This window comes from Typopeltis vanoorti, chromosome 22 (assembly GCF_054136105.1).
Source record: "Typopeltis vanoorti isolate ZY-2024b chromosome 22, IOZ_Tvanoo_1.0, whole genome shotgun sequence".
NCBI lineage: Eukaryota > Metazoa > Arthropoda > Arachnida > Uropygi > Thelyphonidae > Typopeltis > Typopeltis vanoorti.
In genome coordinates this window covers 94,323,983-94,340,609 of record NC_143570.1, presented here as the reverse complement: position 1 = coordinate 94,340,609, position 16,627 = coordinate 94,323,983, and the positions used below count along the sequence as shown (strand labels likewise).

The 16,627-nt window shown below is 38.7% G+C and overlaps 1 protein-coding gene across 1 annotated transcript in view; it reads left to right on the top strand.

The window, feature by feature from the left end:
* LOC150094573 (integrin alpha-9-like) overlaps positions 1–16,627 on the top strand; it is a 670,422-nt gene that overhangs the window by 484,998 nt on the left and 168,797 nt on the right. Inside the window, exon 19 of the mRNA XM_090411817.1 lies at positions 214–430. Coding sequence (XP_090267943.1) covers positions 214–430 — 217 coding nt within the window. The remainder of the gene's footprint in view (positions 1–213; positions 431–16,627) is intronic.

Here is a 16,627-nt window from a genome sequence, read left to right as displayed (position 1 = left end):
TGTCTAATTGAGGCAATGTTGTGCCCTCTGTAACATTTAGTCATCCATATTCAGTCAACTATAGTATAGCAAATACCATTTTAATGAAGACTATAATAAATAAAATTTTTAATGGTAAACTTACTAGAACAAACTATTCTTTTGGCCCATATGGGTATGCTGATATTTATTACTGTTTTATTGATTATTTAATTTTGTATTTTATGTTGACAGGGAAAATGATTTCTTGATCATAGGTTTGAATACTACTGTGGTTTTAAATGTGGAGGTCTGTAATGCTGGTGAATCTGCATATGTTTCTGAAATCACAATTACAATTCCACGTCCTATTGAAATTGTCAATCAAGCTGAATGCTACATTAGTGTTCAGAATTCTTCGTACATTGTTCTCACTTGTAATGTAGGAAATCCATTACACCAAAAGGAATGTGTAAGTTGCATCTCAATTATTTAGTTTTATAAAATTTTGTTTCAGTTATTATTTTAGAATAGTGTGGGAGATCTGGTAATTAAATTGTTATTGAAGGATTTTGATAAATACAAATAAAGAAGGAAATACTTGAAAGAGCATGTTTTGTAGTTTTCTTTGCTCTGTGGCATTATTTTTTGATCTAGCACAACTTAAAATCAGAATAATGAAATAATTCATGATGTAGAATTTGTTCCGTTATGCTCTTTTTGAAGACAGGAAATGTCTGCACAATGTTCTTATAGATACTGTGATTTATATCTGATAAACTTGAGTAAAAAAAGAATTCAAGTGAATATTATGTCAGAGCTCAGTATGTCAAATCTTGCCATGGGCATGAATGTATGTTTTTCTTTAGGTCGTAGATGAATTTCATTGCCCAGTGTGAGACCACCCTGCTTATTAGAGGCCTGAAACAGCTTGAAAAAGTTCTGTGTTTGGTCTCTAGAGTACATTTTCCAGACCAGGTTAAAAAATAAAGGTACAAAAAATTATAAACATTTCTTAAAATAAAAAAAAAGAAATCTAAGCTTAGCCCACTCTAAAGTACAAATGTATTATAGTTTTGCAACCTATCATGGATGAGAGTAAAAAAAAAAAAAAAAAAAAAAAAAAGTGTGTGTGAGAGAGATCTGGGAGGAATATCCAGTTTGTCAATGATGCAGAATTGCAGAGAATAGTTAGACAACCACTAAAAGACAGCAATGTGCATAGTGTTGGAACAGAGCTCAGGAAAAGATAAGTGCTATTTTGTGTAATAATTGGTGATATTGCTTGAATTTTAGTATAGTATTATTTATTTTTGATAGCTTAGTGCATATGAGTGATTTTTAGACTTGGGAAATTGTTACTGACTTCATTAATTAAAATTTAAAATTTTGCCTTCTTTGAACAGAACATGAGGTTAACTGTTTTGGGGTTGGCCGGTGCGACTAGGTGAATGCCACACAACTAAAGTGTCATTAGTGATTATTATTATTGCACGACTCCGTGGAGGAGTCAGACTCCTCTAGGAGGTCCTTTTGTCATACACACAGCTCATCATAAACACACTCACTCTCTGAAGACACCACACTCTCAGGAAAGGCATTCCAATCATTCACAACTCTATATATTGTGATGATATTGTGGCCTTGCAAGAAGACTTGAATAAATTGAGTGATTGGGCAAGCAAATGCGGATGTGAGTTCAATATTGCAAAATGTAAGGTTTTAAAATTTGGAAAACAAAGATGGGATGCAGAATTTATGCTGGTGAGAATATATTGTTGGAGATAGAGGAAATAAGAGATTTGGGGGTAATAGTGGATAAGGATCTAAAATTTAGGGGACACGTCGCCAAAATTGTGAAGACAACACAAAGACTTCTGGGAATTATGCGGAGGACACTGACGTGTAGAAGTAGGGAAATTCTTGTTCCATTTTATAAGGCTTTGATTAGGCCACACATGGACTATTGTGCCCAGATTTCGTCACCTTGTTTTCAGAAGCATGAAGAGATGTTGGAAAGGGTTCAAAGGTGACTGACTAAGGTAGTTTCTGACCTCTGGAATGTTGAGTATGAGGAAAGATTGAGAAGATGTAATTTGCAGAGTCTGGTGGAGAGAAGGAAGAGGGGAGATATGATAGAGACCTACAAGTTGGTAAGGGGTTGTTATAAGATCAATGGTGAAGACGTTCTACAGAGAATAGTGGGAGATCAGGGGAGAACCAGAGGTCATCCCTGGAAACTGTATAAAGAGGGTGTGAGTAGGGGAGTGAGAGGCAGGTTTTTTCGTGCAGAGTTGTGATTGATTGGAATGCCTTGCCTGAGAGTGTGGTGTCTGCAAGGAGTTTGAGTGTGTTTAAGACACGGTATGATGAGATGTGTGTGTGTGTGATAAAAGGACCTCCCAGATGAGTCTTTGACTCCATGAGGTCTTGAGAAATAATAATAATAATAATATACAAAAAGCCTGCTTCTCACTCCCTTGCTCACACTCTCATTATACAGCTTCCAGGGATGACGTCTGGTTCTCTCTCCCCTGGTGAGACTTTTCAAAAATAGTTCGATGCTGTGAGTTTAATAAGTATATTATTATTATTCAGGCCTCCATGGAGTCAAAAGACTCATCGTGGGAGGTCCTTCCTAAGAAACAGTCTATCAAGACTCATTAAGGGGAGGTCACCCCCCCATAAGAAACACAAAGTCTATCATACCACTCCTTGAACTCATTGACTGTTTTTGCTCTCACCACTCCATCAGGCAATGCATTTGATAGTTTAACCACCTCCATGTAAAGAAACCACTCCTCACCCTTTTGCTCAGTTTCCTTTCGTAACTTCCAGGGATGGCCTCTTGTCATCACTCCATCCTGCTGTTCAACCAAGCGAAAGAACTCCACAGTGTCAACCATGTAACCACCTCTCAACAGTTTAAAAGTCTCAATCATATCACCTCTCCTCCTTCTATCCACCAAACTTTGCAGTCCACATTCTCTCAGCTGATTCTCATAACTATCATTGTACAGTCCTGAAACCATCTTTGTTATCTGCCTTTGTACCCTTCCCACAGTTAATTTATCCCCTTCAAATCCTGGAGACCAAATCTGAGAACAATAGTCCAAGTGTGGTCTGATCAGTCTCTTATACAACGGAATGATAACTGTTTTATCTCTGCAGGTCAGTGTCTTTCTCATTATTGCAGCAATCCTCTGTGTTACCTTTGCCACCTTTGCAATATGTCCCCTAAATTTCAGGTTTCTATCAATCATCAACCCCAGATCTCTTGTCTCCCCTGCTTCCTCCAGTATAACTCCTCCCATAGAGTATGCAGTGTCCCATTGATATTTCCCAAACCTCAAGACCTTACATTTTACTGCATTAAACCAAAATTCCCATTCATTTGCCCATCTATCTAGCTTATTCAAATTCTCTTGCAGGGCTGCCGCATCTGCACTATTACTAATAATTAGTTACATGAAGAGTATAAAAAAAGAAAGCCAGGAGAGTGACTCAGTAAGGACAACAAAAGTGTTGTCCTTACTGAGCAGAAATCAGCAAATCAGGTGAAGAGAAACCTTTGAGAGTTTTTTTAGATAAGTAGAAGAAGAATGATCATGGTAAGATGACGAAAATGGTAGAATGGTAACTGCTGCAGAAGACAGTTGTTGAGGCATTCAGTGATCAATTTATAAGGGTGTTTCATCCTGATCAGGGTGGAATTATGAGGAACTTAAGAGAAGAGATAGGAGAGGATGCTTAATTGTGAGTCGCAGGAGGTAGTTGAGGAAATTAATAACCTTTATGTCAGTATGGTGATAGGATTTGATGACATATCACCATGTGTCTTAAAGGAATGTTCCAAGGAATTGGCAGTAGCATTGGCATGCCTGTTTAATAAGAGTTTTACAACAGCACAGGTTCCAAGGGAGTGGAAGGAGGGTGAAATTGTTCCACTGAATAAGGGTGGTGATAAGGCTGTAGTTTCAAATTACAGGCCAATATGTATATCTGGAGTTGTGGTGAAGATACTAGAGAGCTTGGTGAGAAGTAGGATAGAGAAGAGGGTGGACAACAGCAGTATTCTCTGTGGTTGAACTCTGAGGAGTGACACTGCTCCATCATATGCAACTGGTATCATTCAGACTGCCAATTTCCAATCCATCTAACCAATGTATTATCTGTTGCTATTCTCTGCAGCTTGTACAACTGTTCCTGTCAGGTGTCTTTTCCCTCCAGGAGATTGACTACCATGTGTCTTCACCATGTCCTATTTTGCTCCTCTCTGCTGCATTCCTCATATGAGAGATAGGTTCAGTCTTCTATATTTTTCATCCTCTCCAGTCTTTGTCTTTCTCTCCTTCTCTTTCCTTCAGTGATTCCTTCGAGAAGGATCCTTTGTAGACAGTCATGTCTCAGAATATGTCCAAAATAGCTGACTTTTCTCTTTTTAATTTCTTTCATCAGGCTCCTGTGTACACCTACCATCTCTAGTACCTCTTCATTTGTCTTTCCATGATATCCTCATAATTCTTCGCAGCATCCACATTTCAAAGGCCTCCAGTTTTTTCACACTCAAATTGGAAAGTGTCCATGTCTTTACTCCGTATAATAATGTGGACCATATGTAGCATTTGGAGATTTTTCGTCTTGTTTTCAGATTTAATTCTCTAGATGTCAAAAGATTTTTCATACTGTTGAAAGTTGACCTTGCAATTTGTCCTTTTTCTAATTTCATCTTCTGTCCGGCCATTCTCTGTGATCGAGTGTCTGAGGTATATGTATGTGTGCACCTGTTCTAATTTATTTCCTTTTATATTGATGCATATTTTTGGTATTTCCTTTTTTCTTGAAATTATCATGATTTTTGTCTTTTTAAAGTTGAAACTGAGGCATATTGTTTGCGTACTTGAGTTTCAACTATAAGAGTTTCCACATCCTTGAGGTCATATTTGTTTTCAGCTAGAAGAACCTTGTCATCTGCATATCTTAGGTTATTAATATTTCTGCCCCTACAGTAATTCCTTTGAAGTTACTAATTTTATTAAATATTTCTTCTGTGAACAGGTTGAAGAGAATTGGAGAAAAGACACAGCCTCGTCTTTCACATTTCTGAACTGGAATTCTTCTGAGCGCTCTCAATTTATTCTCAAAGATGCAGTCTGTTCCCAGTAAAGATTAGTTATTAGCCTAATGTCTTTTCTATCTAACTTTTCCAACACTTTGATCACAAGTGCAGATATACAGATTGATCTATAATTGGGAATCTCTGTTCTCAAACCATGCTTGTGGAGAAGTATTATTTTTCCTTCTTTCCACTCCCTAGGAATCTTCTTCATTGCAAGACTTTCATTAAATAACCAGGGCAAGGGGTATGACTAACTCTTTTTTTCCACATTCTTTAAAAAATATATAGCAATATGTCCATTTATACATCCTTATTTGCATCTAACCCAAGCAACACTTGATACGCTTTTGATTCTTTCACCTTTAATTCTTCCCACCCTTCTACATGTTGCACAGCATCATTCACACTACTGTGATATATATTGAAATATTCATTAAATAATTCCTCTATATCATTTGCTATAGTTACTCTGCTACCATAACTGTCCACAAGTGTCAACCTGCCATTATTATGTTCCTCTTGCTTTCCACATACCAGAAAAATCTAACACTGCTGAACCATGTGTTGCCGTATATTGTTTGAGTAAGACATAACTGGTAATTAATTTACGGAATTAACAACGCATATAAAGTATATTAATTAAAGATAACTTTAATGAATCACTTCTATATTTCGGCAATGTCACATTGCCATCTTCAGGAACATAAAGATATGGTATGTGCACTCAGGAACTAACACAAAGCAAATGAGGAAGAAAGCAAGAAACTAATATTATTCCTAAAGTCCTAATCGTGCCCTCTTGCAGGCTAATTTGGTAGTCTTGGCAGTTGGGCTGAAGTTCTCATAATGAAAGTCTCCCAAATTTGGGGCAGTTTCATGCACCCAAATTTGTTGAGGTTAGGAACGTTTTTTAGAGCTGCTGAAGATTCTTTGAATAATCTTTCGTATTTAAACTTGCTGCGATGGATTATTTTTGTTTTCTTCCAACGAATTTTATGGTGGGTATCTAAGGCATGGTCTGCCAGCCCAGAGCGGCTGTACTGGTGAAACCGGATGTAGTCTTGGTGTTCTGAAATCCTGATATTTGTTGTTCTGCCTGTTTGGCCAAAGTAGGACTTTTTGCAGCTGCAAGGGACCTGGTATGTATACACCAGGTAGGTCTAGGGAAAGTGGTTGGTCTTTGGTAGAGCGGATAAGGGATGCCAACTTTTTATATGGTCTGTAACAGGAAGTAAGGTCATATTTTTTGAGGATATTAGTTATTTTTTCAGAGGTGCCCTGGATGTAGGGTATAGTGATAGACTTGGTGTAGTCTTTATTGTGGTGGGGGGGAGGGGGTTGTGGTTTACAGGTTTTAGTATTTTTTGGATTTTTTTGGGGTTATAGCCATTGGCTAAGAAAGGGTTGAGGATGTGGTTTAGTTCCATAGTCAGGGCCTTGTCATCTGAGCAGATTAATTTTGCCCTGTTATATAGTGTTTTTATCACCCCATATTGTTGAGGGGGGGGGTTTCTGGTGAATGTATCTGCCAGTGTGGGTGGATTTTCTGTAAACAGAGAAAACCAAAGATCCATCAAGCTGGCGGGTGATTAAAGTGTCTAGGAAAGGGAGGGTGTTGTTTTCCTCTTTTTCTAAGGTGAACTGGACTCTGGGATGTTGGTTATTTAACTGTGTTAGGAAGGAGTGGAGTGTGTCTGAGCCATGTGGCCAAATAGCAAACACATCATCCACATAACGAAGCCAAATAGTGGGTTTTTGTGGGGTGGAGTTTAAGGCTTTCTCTTCAAATGTCTCCATAAAGAAATTGGCCAAGGGTGGGGAAAGTGGTGAACCCATGGCTGTCCCCTCTATCTGTTTGTAGAACTTTCCTTGCCAAACGAAATAGCCTGAGTTCATTGTGAACTGAAATAGGGCTGAGATATCGGGAGGAAACTTGGCTTGGATGAGCTCAAGGGTTTCTTTGAGTGGGACATTAGTGAATAGGGAGGAGACGTCAAAACTGACCATTATGTCAGTGTGTTGGAGTGTGAGGTTTTCTATACTGGCTTTAAAGTGGGCCGAGTTTTTTTTATGTGCGATGGTGTGTTGCCAGTGTAGTGTGTGAGCGTTTTGGCTAAATGTTTGGCTAATTTATATGTGGGGGAATCAATGCCATCCACTATGGGACGCAATGGCACATTTTGTTTATGTATTTTTGGGAGTCCATATAATCGGGGGGGGTCTAGAGTTATAAGGGTTAAGTTTGTTGGTGACTTCCACAGGCCAAGAAGTGACTTTCTTAAGGAGTCTGTGGATAGTTCTAATCTGAGAGCTGGTCGGATTATATTCAATGGGGAGGTAAGTAGTACGGTCTCGTATTAAAGAATTTAGCTTACCTTTGTAGTCTTTTTGATTGAGTACCACAGTGGCGCTTCCCTTATCAGCTTTGGTGATTACTATTTTTTTTGTTGTTTTTTAATTCTTGTAGGGCTGTATATTCGTTTTTGGATAAGTTGGATTTTGGAGGTTTGGCTTTAGTGAGAACACCGACTACATCCAGTCTCACGTTGTTGGCGATATGGTTAGGCAGGTTGCGAATTCCATGCTCTATTTTGATCATGATTTCTTCAGCAGGTATCCTTTTAGGAGCTAGGGCAAAATTGTGACCACGTGAAAGTGCGGTGAGTGTTTCAGGCTTTAAAACTGCCGACGAGTGGTTGACTACTGTGTTAAGTGGTGGCTGGGGTACAGAAGTAGAGGTCTTTGTCAGGTTTTCGTATTTTTTCACGTGCCGACTACGTATTTTTTTGAATTCCTTTCTTGTCGATGTGCATGAGATGTCATGAAGTATAGACCATAGATCAAGGCCGAGTGTGTTAGAAAGCTCTTCCTCTAGCGCCCGTAAGGTTTTGTTTCCGTCGGCAAGGAGAACGCCAACGTATAAGTCTTACTACTAGAATCATGATCATCCACGGAGATGCAATCGCACGAAAGGCCCGTCAATACGGCAAATTGAGGTTGAAGATATCGAGGCAAATAAATCGTCTGACGTTCCTAAAACGCTGCCGGGATAACAAAGTGATCCCCAACTGTGTCAAATTGAAGCACCGTTTCACTTCCGAGAAAGATCTACGCATTTATAACCGCACTAGCTTCGCCCTGTTAAGAGAACAAATTACCGCGACCCGCGTTCTCCTTGCCGACGAAAAAAAAAAAATGGTGGCGGCATTGTCATTCCATGATTTTAATTTAGATTTCAGTCCTTTCGTTAAGTGTGAGGTCTGTTATATGTATTCCTTAGATTACATAAATGATTTGTGCAGATGGAAGAAGGGTGTGTATGTGCGAAGTATGACCTGAATGAGAAACTGATGAATGCAAATATGAAATTGGTGACAGAAAGTGTTAGTAGTAATGATTGTGTCACGAGTGCACGTTTGAAAGAGAAGGATGGTGAGAAAAGAGTGGTGAAAAAATGTTAACAAATCAGGAAAAAAGAAAAAGAGCGATTTGAAAACCGCTCCTTTTCTTTTTTCTTTTAACGGATGCTAAAAGGGATGAAAGTGAGGCAAGAGTGGTGGAAAGAAATGAAATTGAGAGAACGAATGAAAGTAGAAATGGCGTGACGCAGAAATCGCAAGTGAAAAAAATCGAAACAATAAATGTTAGCGAAAAAAGAATGAATGATGGCGAAAGTTGGATGCATGTTGGATTGAAAGTACAGAAACAAAGAAAGATGAATGAGAGTGAAAGTGAGAAAAATGATAGTGAAAGTTGGACGTATGTTGGACCGTAAGTACAGAAACAAAGAGGGATGAATGAGAGAGAAAGTGAGAAGAGGGAGTCGAGAGTTAGAAAGATTTAATGATAGAGAGAATGTGTCGCGAGATTCAGAAAGTGAATTGGATTGGATGAGGCAAGAAATGAAATGGATGCAGAATGAAATTAAGAGAATTCAGGTCAAAACTATTAAAATAAATCATGATGGCATGAAAGAGTTGACAAAAGATGAGTGAGTGGCGTTGTATGGCGACTCCATTATTAAAGGTGTGCTAGAGGATAAAATGCACAAGGTATGTTTTCCAGACAGTAAAATGAGTAGAGTGATTGAGGCATTGGATGTGAGGCAGGAGCGAGCAAAAGAGTTAGTAGTATTAACACGTTCATTGCCAAGCTGAAAACTGGAATTTCGTGTGGTGGCCTTCCCTAGTGGCCAATATAAATATTACGCGCCGTTTCGCTGTGGCCACTATACTATTCCGTTTAGAAACTTGATAGCGATAACGCGTGATTGGCCGCCCAGTGAGAACTCGCATCACACGATATCACGTGATTGGCAATGAACTTGTTAAATGGTACAAATGATTTGAGAAAGAACAAAGAGCATGTCAGAATGAATATCAGGAGGCTGCTTGGAAAGATAAAAGAGAAGAGTGTGACAGGAAGGGTAGTCAGTGTGTTGCCTAGGTATGATTGTGGTGAAATGAGGCAGAGAGCAAGGATTATGAATGATATTCTGGCTGAAATGTGTGAGGAGATGGGAGTACAGTTTGTTAATGTTGTGGAATGAGTTTGAGGGATGAAGTGAGCTGTATGGGAGCAACGGACTGCATTTGAGTGGTTATGGTGTGAGTCGCTTGGAGAGACTGCTGCTGGAAGGTAGAGAAGTGAATAGAGAGAATTAATCAAATCAAGAGGGGAGTGATGTGGAAGAGCAGGAGAGTAAGACAGGAGAGATTGAAGAAGTGGAAATGACTGGGGAATTGAGTGGTATGAGTATAGAAAATGAGAGATTGGTGTGCAAGAGTAGCAGGGAAATGGGGAGGCTCAGGGTGGACAGAGGTACACAGCATGAGAAAGCTGGATGCTCCAAGAGGAGGTGAGAGCATGTCTAGGCAGGAAAGAAATTGGATGACCAGGGATCAAGAGGAAACAGTTAGAATTTAAAAGGGTTCTAAAATGAAGAAGCAGAAAGGGAAATGGCCCCAATCCAGCATGGAGAGATCAAATCAAGTGAGTGGTATCAGTGGAACTAGCTGTAGATCCAGAAATGAGCTGTTGTGTTTGTATACCAATGCTAGAATTATAAGAAACAAAGCAGATGAAATGGTTGCGCTAATTGCGTCTGTTCACCCAAAGATTCTCGGAATAAGTGAGACATGGTTAGATGAGGACAACATCCTGACAGGAATAGAGACGGAAGGGTATGATATGTTTCGTGAGGATAGAAGGGGTAAAAAGGGAAGGGGAGTGCTATTGATGATAGAGAAAGAGTTATGTCCATACAAGGTAGAGATGCAAGAGGGAAATAAGGCCAGTGGTTTTGAGGCAGTATGGTGTGAGATAGAGGTGAATAAAATCAAATACTTGGTGGGATGTTGTTATAGACCTGGTAATGTGGATGGTGGTGATAGTGAAATGTATAGTCAAATAAGCCATGCAAATAAGAAAAGGGTGATCATTATGGGTGATTTTAATTATGGCAATATAGACTGGAATGAAGAGATAGCAACTGGAAGTAAAGCAAATGAGTTTCTTGAGTTTTTGAGGGATAACCATCTCAGACAGTATGTAACAGAAGGCACACAAGGATTAAGGGTCTTGGATTTGGTCATCTCATCAGAGGATGTAATTATAAATGAGGTGTCAAATCTTCCAAAAATTGGTGGAAGTGACCATGAGGTGATTACCTGGGTGGTTGCCAGCAGTGCAAGGACCGCTGTGAAAAAAAGGTTATATGTGGAACTACAAGGGGGGGTGATTATGAAGAGTTCAGGAGACAGCTTGCGAGTGTAGCATGGAATGAGGAGTTAGCTGGAAAAGAGATCAATGCAGCTTGGGGGATTTTCAAAAACTATTTAGTAGATGCAATGTCTAAATGTATTCCAAGGTGAGAAGGTTAAATAAGGTAGGTGTGAGATGGATGAATAAAGAGATTAAGCATGCGATACAGAGAAAAAGAGCATTGTGGAGGCAGCATAAGAGAAGAGGAAGTAACCAATTTCAAGAGGTCGACAAAGACCAGGCAAGGAGGGTGACTTGGTTGGTGAGAGTAACTTAAGAGAGGAATGAACAGCAGTTAGCTAATGAAGCTAAAAAGAATCCTAGGGTGTTCTTTCAATATGTAGCCAGAAAGAAAGAATGATTATGGAAGGATGAAATTGATTGGAGGAAGTGGTATAAAGACAGCTGTTGCAGAATGTGTGGTGGAGATACTTAATGAGCAGTTCATAAAGATCTTTCAATCTTGTGAATGTGACTTCATGGAGAGATTGAGAGCAGTTAATGATGGAGAGGAGAGACTGACTGTAAGTGAGCAAGAGGTGTTTGGGGAGTTGAGTAAACTAGATGTAAATAAGGCTGTGGGACTTGATAATATATCACTGCGTATTCTGAAGGAATGTGCCAGAGAGTTGACACCTGCCTTGACATATTTTTTTAATATGAGTCTTGCACTTGGTCAAGTTCCTAAAGAGTGGAAGGAGGGCAAGATTGTGCCACTTCATAAAGAAGGTGATCGAACTCAAGCATCAAACTATCGGCTCCATGTTAGGTGTTGTGGTTAAGTTGTAGGAGAAGCTTGTGAGAACTAGGATCCAAAGTTGGGTTGACAACAATGGTATAATCTTTGATGGACAGCATGGATTTGCTAAAGGGAGGTCATGTTTTAGTAATCTAATTACTTATTACAATAAAGTGACTGCTTCCTTGGACAGAGGAGAAGGATACACAGTAATATACTTGGATTTTGCAAAAGCTTTTGATAGAGTACCTCATGATAAGTTGACAGTCAAACTATAGCAGATGGGGTTGGATATTAGATTAGTGCATTGGATTGGAAACTGGCTATCTGATAGGTATCAACAAGTTGTGTATGGGGGTGCAACATACAGGAAAAGGAAAGTCACTATTAGAGTGCCTCAGGGGTCTGTTTTAGGGCCATTACTATTTAACTTGTATATTAATGATATTGGCGAAGATTTGTATGGAGATATTCAGTTGTTTGCAGATGATGCAAAGTTGGGATGAACCATAAAGAGTAGTGAAGATGTTGTGGCCTTGCAAGAAGACTTGAATAAATTGAGTGATTGGGCACGGAAATGGGGATGTGAGTTCAATGCTGCAAAAGGTAAGGTTTTAAAATTTGGAAAACAAAGATGGGATGCAGAATTTATGCTTGATGAGAATATATTGTTGGAGGTAGAGGAAATAAGAGATCTGGGGGTGATAGTTCATAAGGATCTAAAATTTAAGGGACACATCACCAAAATTGTGAAGACAACACAAAGACTTCTGGGAATGATGCGGAGGACATTGACATGTAGAAGTAGGGAGATTCTTGTTCCAATGTATAAGGCTTTGATTAGGCCACACATGGACTATTGTGCCCAGATTTGGTCACCGGGTTTTCAGAAGGATGAAGAGATGTTGGAAAGAGTCCAAAGGCAACTGACTAAGGTAGTTTCTGACCTCTGGAATGTTGAGTATGAGGAAAGATTGAGAAGATGTAATTTGCAGAGTCTGGTGGAGAGAAGGAAGAGGGGAGATATGATAGAGACCTACAAGTTGGTAAGGGGTTGTTATAAGATCAATGGTGGAGAAGAGGGGAGATATGATAGAGACCTACAAGTTGGTAAGGGGTTGTTATAAGATCAATGGTGGAGAAGTTCTACAGAGAATAGTGGGAGATCAGGGGAGAACCAGAGGTCATCCCTGGAAACTGCATAAAGAGGGTGTGAGTAGGGGAGTGAGAGGCAGGTTTTTTTCGTGCAGAGTTGTGAATAATTGGAATTCCTTGCCTGAGAGTGTGGTGTCTGCATTTAGTTTGAGTGTGTTTAAGACACGCTGTGATGAGATGTGTGTGTGTGATAAAAGGAACTCCCAGATTAGTCTTTGACTCCATGAGGTCTTGGGTAATAATAACAATAATATTATATACTATCTATTGTTTCAAATCCACTTTCCTATAATTAATATCTCCCATTAGGATCATATTCCTTTTACTTGCCCAATTAATTTGTTTAAACATTTCATAATCAGTGCTCTCCACATTACCTGGCCTATAATAGCATCCTATTAGATATACTATTCTATTGATCTCAAGTTCACACCAAACAGCTTCAAACTTTTCACACGTAGTATTTTCCACTTGCACTCTTGAAAGACACAATTTCTCTGATACATTAACATTACTCCCCCCCCCTCCTCTCTTTATATTCCTATTCTTTTGGAAAATTCTATCCTACTATTTCAAGTCCTGACAGTATATCATCCTCAGTCAACCAAGTTTCACTTATGCCAATTATTATCGGGCATACTGTTTCAATCAATGCTACAAACCTAGTCCCTTTATTTCTGATACTCCATCCATTAGTACACATGCATAACAATTTCCACTCTTTAAGGCCATCCCTTCAATATAATCACTCTTTACTCTCCTTCTCTCTCTCTCTTCTATAGCACACATTTCTCTTAATTTCTGACCATCTTTGTTTCCCTGATTCTGACTCTGATTTTATTCATATTCTTATTTCCACAACATTCTAACAAAACCCACAACAGTTCCATTGTAAAAATTTCTCTTTTGTTTTGGCTTTTTAGACTTGTCCAATTTTCAGAAGGTCGAGGGCTTACCTTTTGTGAAGTTTATATTTATCGATAGATTTGGGGAAGTATGAATGGCAAGTGTCCATCTTTTCCTTTGGGAAAATATTCAGTACATCATCTGATGTGTGAGATTCAGTTGGCAAGTTTAATTTACTTTCACTGGATACCGAAGTGAAGTATCCATTTTTTTCTGTGTAAGTGTTTGCTGGTTTATCTTTATCCTTGCCATACTTTTTTTTGACACAAATGGGTGCTGACTGAATGGAACTATTTTTGGTGTTGTTTCTAGAGTGAGTCCATAGCTCATGAGATTGATGCATCCAACAGAAAAACACAATCACGAAGTTTGGGTATTGCTAATTATTCAATGGTGGAATAGAAATGTGTTTCAGATGCTTGACCTTTTCTTAACTGTCACCTTCTCAGCATAAGAGGATTTTAGAAGAGGTGTGGTGGTTAGCTTCCTTTTTGCATGCTGATATGATATATTTTGTTCTGTTTTAATCTAATTTATATCTTTTTCATTCAGTACAAGAGTAGGCTGGATGATCTTCCATACATTTGACACATTTAGCTTTGTTCTCAGAGCAAGATTTATTATTGTATGCTTTGCATTAATGTTTTCAGGTGTCATTGCTGTGGAAGGTCTTCCTGACCTGGGAGGGTGTCAGTTGTCTTAGAATGCCCAGTATAAACTTGGCCATCCATCTGGAAACTGGATATGCTGGGACAAAGTCCCCTAAAGTCTTACACAAAGTTTGGTGAATCTCAATTGCATACTTTTCTTGCAGCACGAAAAACTTGATAATGGCCCACCTCTGACATCTTATATATCTTAAGAGAAAAAGAACAATTATTACAATTTGATGTTTGGTTTTAAGATATGTCCTTTCTTGTGGTTATATCAGTTGCTTTAATATCATTTTTGTTCTAGGTGTTAATGAACTTTTCTGCCCCCCCCCCTCATATAATCCTCTTTAAATTCTGTTGACTACAACTGAGCACAGAAATTCAGATGTAATCTGATATCTATAGAATGGTATGACCACTTGTTATTTCGTTTGATTTTGAAAAAGATCAATGTCTTCCTCAGTATTGCAATAATTAACCAAGTTGTGTTCATAATCTTAAAAATTTGAAGTTCAGAGGACATAATACAATCTACAATCACCTCAGGATCCATTGCTTCTTCCATTCTAACTCCACCAAGTGAGTATGACGCATCCCATTTGTGGATCATAAGTTTCGAAACCTTACATTCAGTTGCTTTAAATTGACACCATTAATCATTTTTCATGCTTACAGCTACCGAAAACCTCTTGAAGAGCCCAGACATCAGCTTCACCTCATCTGCAAACAACTAAATATTTCCCCTGTAGTCCAATGATAATGCCACTGACAAAAATTCAACTATAATGGTACTAGTAGTGAAACCTGTGGAACTCTACTTGTTACCTTTGTTGTGTCGGAAATAACCGGCCCACTATCAGTCAGCCATTTATTTCGGACCCAACATGAGAAGAAAGTGACTTATAATAAAAACATGCTTATACTCTCAAGAGTGAAGAAATAATAAATGAATTGTAATCAAAGAGGGTATATCAATTTAACTAGTAAGAATGTTATAAAATAGTCCAAGTTGTATTCTAAATTCATGCCCAGTATGGGAAAATTATGTTAAAGAAATCAGAATCATATGTCAACCAATCAGCTGAAGGTCAAATCACTATGTAAGAGTCCACAGTGACAGCAGAAAAACCGTATAGCCATCTGGTAACCTCAACCGTAACAGTTTTGTCAAGAGAGGCACGGAGAAAAGAATGTGACACCATCAATACCTGGAGAATTGGGAATAGTTAAGTAGGTGATGAAAGCACTGAGAGAGGGTGCCCGCAGATGAAATATAAGGAGCCATGTGCACTTTAAACTCTCTCCCATGTTCCTGCATTTTCCCGTGTTCTTGTTCGAAGGTCGTGAAGGCTGAGGAAGCTTGTCTCCAGTATCCAGCAACATTCCTCATTGCTGTGGGATCTGTTATGCACAAGATATCCGGCAGAACATCGGCAGACCTGCAGACAGAGCTGTTGGTAAATCTGCTACCAATGTGAGGACAGCGAAGGAGATCCTTAGAGGAGAAAAGAAAGTAACAGACAGCGGAGCGACAAGAGACTCTTGCCACGTCCGAAGAAAACCCAGGATTAAGGTTAAGGAGCCATCTTCACTAAGGAAAAGCCAGTAAGGTGCAGAACTTTTATTTTATGTATATAACAAGTCATAGAGAAAGAAAGGAAACAAAAGGAGAGAGAACTTTGAGCATTGCCCTGCTCGAGCCATCTAAGTGATCCGTTTGGACTAATCGTCTGTGATAAGACCTTCCTATGTTAGTTTAATCTTTTGTGTAAGAAAGACATTATAGTAGAACAGTTATTAAATGATTCAGTATATGTGATAGTGTGGGAAGGCCCTGTTTCCTACAGAGAGCCTACAACTTATATAAGATTTACAAGGAAGAGTCTATTCCTCTGACTAAAACAGTGACTGTTGATTGAGTGAATATATCATGTACATTTAGCTAAGATTGTAATATTCGAGAATTGCATAACCGCGGGAGCATTACTTAATCCTAATGTACATGCATAATGTACATGATATAATATGCAAGAATAAGGATGATTAACTAATGCTCTTGACATAAATTAGATGAGTTTGTATGATAAGAGATATATAAGAAAGGTTTTAACATTTAGGATATTTGAATGACCTATCACAGTAGTAAGAAAATCTATACATGAATTAGGCCTTTTATTGTTGAGATATAATTTTGTGTAAATACTTTTTGTTAAAATAAATGTATTCTTCTAAACTAAAACTTGTGAGTTCTTGTGTTTGAGACTGAATTACCGCTTAGAAAAGTTCGGACCTGTATAAGTAGGGGATATTGTATAAAGCTGGGCAAAAAGGGGC